At 34.1% G+C, this 5,219-nt stretch overlaps 1 protein-coding gene across 1 annotated transcript in view; it reads right to left on the bottom strand.

The window, feature by feature from the left end:
* Positions 1-4,934, bottom strand: part of LOC106468702 (solute carrier family 35 member F6-like) — a 65,426-nt gene extending 60,492 nt beyond the window's left edge. Inside the window, exons 1-2 of the mRNA XM_022397063.1 lie at positions 4,713-4,934; positions 1,862-1,931 (exon numbers count right to left, since the gene is read on the bottom strand). Of these exons, the coding sequence (XP_022252771.1) occupies positions 1,862-1,931; positions 4,713-4,792 (150 nt within the window). The 5' untranslated portion in view covers positions 4,793-4,934. The remainder of the gene's footprint in view (positions 1-1,861; positions 1,932-4,712) is intronic.
* Between the last annotated feature and the right edge of the window lie 285 nt (positions 4,935-5,219).

Raw genomic sequence — 5,219 nt, forward strand, 5'->3', positions numbered from 1 at the left:
ACTTCTCGTTTCCATCCTTTTTTTTTCTTTTTCATCCCACTCTTTGACACCAATTTCTTAAGTATCTGCTCGTTTGATAATTTCTTTAATTTCCGGTATAAATTCTTTCCGAAGAACTTCAGCGATACAAGTCCTTTCTTAATTAAAACTAGTTTATACTTTTTCGATAAAACTTTGTAATACACAAAATTTCCACAGTCACTTTAAACTTAAAAGCCTTTATAACACACGCTATAAATCACAGTGATTCACACAGTTTACTTACGGTGCCTACTGTTCATTTGACTCAATTATCTCTATCTTCAATTTATCTGCATATCTATCTATCGCTGGCTTTTTTTTGCCAGGCTTATATACTAAAAAAGAGGGCGCCTGGCAAACACTCGGACATTCGCGGGGTTCCTCGATAAGTCATGATCCTTTTAGAAACTCCAGCGCTCATGCTCCCAGCGTTGCGTGTCTTCCGCTGTCGTAAGATAATTGTATAATAGACTTAAAATAAGACCCAAAACTCGAGCGCTTTCGAATAGTTGACTATTGTTCTTCAGGAGAACAAATAGAATTATGGGTATAACTCTATATATGTATATGTCATAGTTATAATGAGTTACATCACCAGTAGTCAAACAAGACTAGTTACAAAGATCAAACGAGTACCCAACTAGCGATTATGTGAATAGTGATAAAGAAAGTGATCATTGGTAAATTATGTTTAAAACTCTAATTGAATGTATTTCTAGTAGATTTGATTTGCTTCTTTTGAGGGCAAGTAGTTTATTCGATACATTATATATATATATATATGTAAATCAATACAAAACATCTAAAGGACGAAAGGCGCAGCAAGGTTGTGCTGTGCCGTTAGGTGAACTAGACAGCTGCCTAGGGGCAAAAGAAACATAGATGGTCACTTTTGTTTCACAAATGCATAGCTTTAATTAATAGAAAACAAGATATCAAAAACCGAAACTAACAAAAAGAGAAAGATAAAAATAATAATATGCTATATTTTATATCAGAAAGTTAAGTGGGCAATACTAGAATGCATATTCAGAATTGTATATTTTAGAAAGTTGTTGTTGTTGTGTGAAGTTAAACACAAAGTTATACAATGGGCTATCTGTGCTCTGTCCACCACGGGTATCGAAACTAGGTTTCTCACGTTGTACGTCCGTAGACATATTGCCGTGCCATCGGGAGGACTATTAGAAAGAAAATGCATGTAATGCCTTTGTCTTCTGGAATCTTGTCCCGAAACCTGATGAGGGAGCTTAAAATGCTCCCCAAGACCGTGATGTTTAAAACTGCCCGTTCAGCGTTCACTTCAAAAATTTGCTTTTACATCTTATATACAAAAAACTGGAGAGGGTAGCTCTTGGACAACTTCTGCCAGGGCCCTACAAAATCTAAGTACGGTCCTGATAGTTAATGTGAGAATTTATTTGGTTAAAACTTATCGTACTTCTGGGATAAACTAAGTATTCTTAGTGTTAAATATTAGAAAGACTAGTTTGTATATTTCGTAATTGATATGTATAACCAAGAATTCCTGTACTCCTTAATATAAACACCCTCTTTCATGGTACAATAACTCTCTCCAAAGTTTAAATTTGTTAATCATAAATATGAAACATTTTTCTTATCATGAATAATGGAAGGTAATTTAATTACCAACTACAATATTATGTCATATATTCAAATCATTGCCATTTATATTGTAGAACTTTATTAGGCTTAAAATCCTGTGCAAATGTTCTAAAGAGAGCAAAGAACTACTTCGAAAAGGATCATTCATAGCCCTGAATTCTTCATCCCTTAAAATAATATGTAACAAGCCGTATGAAATTAGATTTCACCTTACCTGAAGAAAGGGATGATCAAAAGAATGGACATTGCCATATTTTCCTTCGGACATTGATATATCAGCCCATCTGAAAAGAAAATGTCATCGATATTTGCAAACTTGAAAACAGGACTGTCAAATTTCCTCACAATATATAAACATGTATGTATAGTAGTGTCAGTACGTTTGTCTAATAATATGTCGAGTTCACCATAACTTTTTTCTACAATCTTCAGATGCTTAAATTAACATTATAAGAGTGATTAATAACCATAAATCCATTGGAGAACATTTTGCTATACGAGCTGTGCTCATTTTTAAAATATTATGTTTACGGCAAAGGGTTAATGAATTATACAAACATTTTCAGACACTTGAGTGAACACATGTTTCATCTATTATGACAACATTTGACAATATTTACCAGATATCACTCAGCTACGTTCTTTGGGAGAAACTTATGAACATGACACCTATATTAATGTTGTGTACAAAAAGACGTAAAGGTCATCTTGTTTAGAATTCTAAGGAAAGTTTCTAGTTTAGTTTTGGTGGGCCTACATGTTCTTGGGTTATTTCATTACCAACAGTGTGTGACTGGTAGCTGGTTGTGGAATAGTCTGCAATTTCCCCTTTGTAATTATGTCTTACCTTGCTTTACTAATACCGTTGCCCCCCAGTGGCACAGCGGTGTGTCTGCGGACTTACAACGCTAGAATCCGGGTTTCGATACCCGTGGTGGGCAGAGCACAGATAGCCCATTGTGTAGCTTTATGCTTAATTACAAAACAAACAAACTAATACCGTTAAATGCTACCGGTGAGTTTTCATTTGTAACATAAAACATTTGTGCTTTTCATACATGAGGACTATCTGCGCTTGCTGTCCCTAATTTAGCAGTGAAAGACTAGAGGGAAGGCAACTAGTCATCCCACCACCAACTCTTGGGCCATTCTTTTACCAACGAATAGTGGGATTGATCATCACATTATAACGGCCCCACGACTGAAAGGGCGAGCATGTTTGGTGGGATGGTGATTCAAACCCGCGATCCTCAGGTTGCGAGTCGAACACCCTAACCACATGGCCATGTCGGGCTCCTATACCCAAGAATACGTCATATAAACTGTGTTAAAATTGATAAAGAGATTATGACGTCCAAATTGTCTTTCTTTCTCGGAATTTCAAAATGAATTTATAAAAACATGTTTAAATTCTATGATTTTTTTTTATTTGAATTGGATAACAAATTAAATCAAGTAGAATAACAGTTCTTCTGATGTCACTGATAATTTATAGTGTTCTAATTAAATACATTTAATTGCCATCCTTTCTATAAATTACTCTTTTTGTTCGTTTTATTACGTCTCCGTTCGTTAGTTAATTTTCCGTAAAAATTCTTTCCGAAGAAATTTTACCGATACAAGTCCTTTCTTAAATAAAACTGGTTTATTCTTTCTGAATACAGCTTTGCGATACACTTAATTTCAACAGTCGCTCTATAACAAACGCTATAATTCACAACGAACGTCTCACGTGCTCAACAATATTCTCTCTCAGCAGTTCAATTACACATTACTTCTCTTGTTCCTTGGCCGGTCTTATATATACAAGACAACCCCAATCTAGTAGTTTCCCGACATTATTGAAGGTTCGAGAAGGAAGTGGCGTGATACAAGCGTCACGTGACCTGCGTTATCGTAACAGTTTGTTTTACGGTAAAACTACTAAGGCTATCTGTCGCCGTAACTAATTTAGAAATACCGATTACTAGGAAGACAACTGGCCAACATTACCAACCATCAAATCTTGAGCTAATCTTTATCAACAAAGACGGCTGATAAAAGCGAGCATGTTCAATTAATCGAGTGCTCTAACTATTAGGTCATACCAGGCCCTTATTACGCTTTTCGTGATTAAGAGTTCAGCGAAATATTTACTTATAAGATATTGAGTAGTGATTCAAAATTTAATGAAATATTGCCTCCAGCGTCTCGACAGTAAGTCTGAGGGCTCGTAGCGCTAAGAAACAGGTTTCGATACTCATGATGGGCACAGTACAAATAGCCCATTGGGTTGTTTTGCGCTTAACATCAAAGAAATAGTGAAATATTCAGTATGTAGAAGATAGAGTAGTTTCTGATCTAAAGAAGATTGATCAAGTAAAGTTAATCAATGAGATAGTAAGATTTTTTATCAATCGAGTAATTTTCTGTTAAACCTTGTTCTTGTATTAAGCCTAGAGTAGTTTCAGAGTTTATGTTGAAAAGTTTGTTGGTGATATTAAGCCTTGCGCCGAACGTTATTGAAGAAAGAAATAATTTGTTACTGTTACATGGACTGGACTTGGCATTATTTTTACTAAATACTCCAAACGAAACCGCTCAACGAGAGAACACGTTATAATAATAACATAACAAGGTTTATCTACAAAGAAAGAGAGACTTCGATTGGGGTTATTTTATTTCTTTAATTGCGATTTATTTAAGAAATGATGTTTTCAAGTGGAAGGGACAGCCTTGAACGTCCAGCAGGCCCGGTATATTGTGGACTTACAAACTCATTGAATTACTAAAACGTCATTCTATATAAATTGAAAACACCAAGGTTCTGAATATTCATTATGCTAAGACAACATAAATCTTAATTTTATAATTTTTGTATTATATTTTAGTTTTACATAAAAAATAATCCTGTAAGTTCAGCTAAAGCATATAGATATGTTAAAAATGGGTATTAACATTATTTTCTCTGAAGAGTATGTTTTTTTTTCTTATTCTGGTGGACTGCAATTTTATGCTTAGCAATAAACTTGCCTTAGTTATAAATTGATTACTACCATCCAACAAAATATAAAGAAAACATTTACTTTGTTGCTAAGGTGTTGATAGAACCAGTTGTAACCATCAGAACGGCAATGGCTATTTGTTGTTTCGTCCAGCGATGCATAATTAAATACTAAACTTTTAAAATACAAAACTTATATGTTAACTGCAATTATTTTAACTCATTAAAAGACAAAACAAATAAACATCCAAATATTCCTCTTGATTCACAACTACTCTTCTTGAAATTAACTCTTCTGACACGAAAAAGAAAAATTAAGAAAAAGACTTTAACCTCCGTGAACAGTTATTTGATAATACCGCGTATAGTGCAAGAAGTTAAGAAGATACTCCCCTTTTGTCACATGTCGGCATTACGATAGCGTGTAATCTCGTTTTATCACAGTTTTCGTTAAAATATCTAGGCTAACATTTATCCCGAAAACAAATATTTAATACCAAGTTACATATCAAGTAGTATGTAAGAAAGCTAAAATATCACTGAATAAGTTTAACTAAAATTAATTTTTGTCGTTTTGATCCTTTAAGTC

Source organism: Limulus polyphemus, unplaced genomic scaffold (genome assembly GCF_000517525.1).
Source record: "Limulus polyphemus unplaced genomic scaffold, Limulus_polyphemus-2.1.2 Scaffold3120, whole genome shotgun sequence".
NCBI lineage: Eukaryota > Metazoa > Arthropoda > Merostomata > Xiphosura > Limulidae > Limulus > Limulus polyphemus.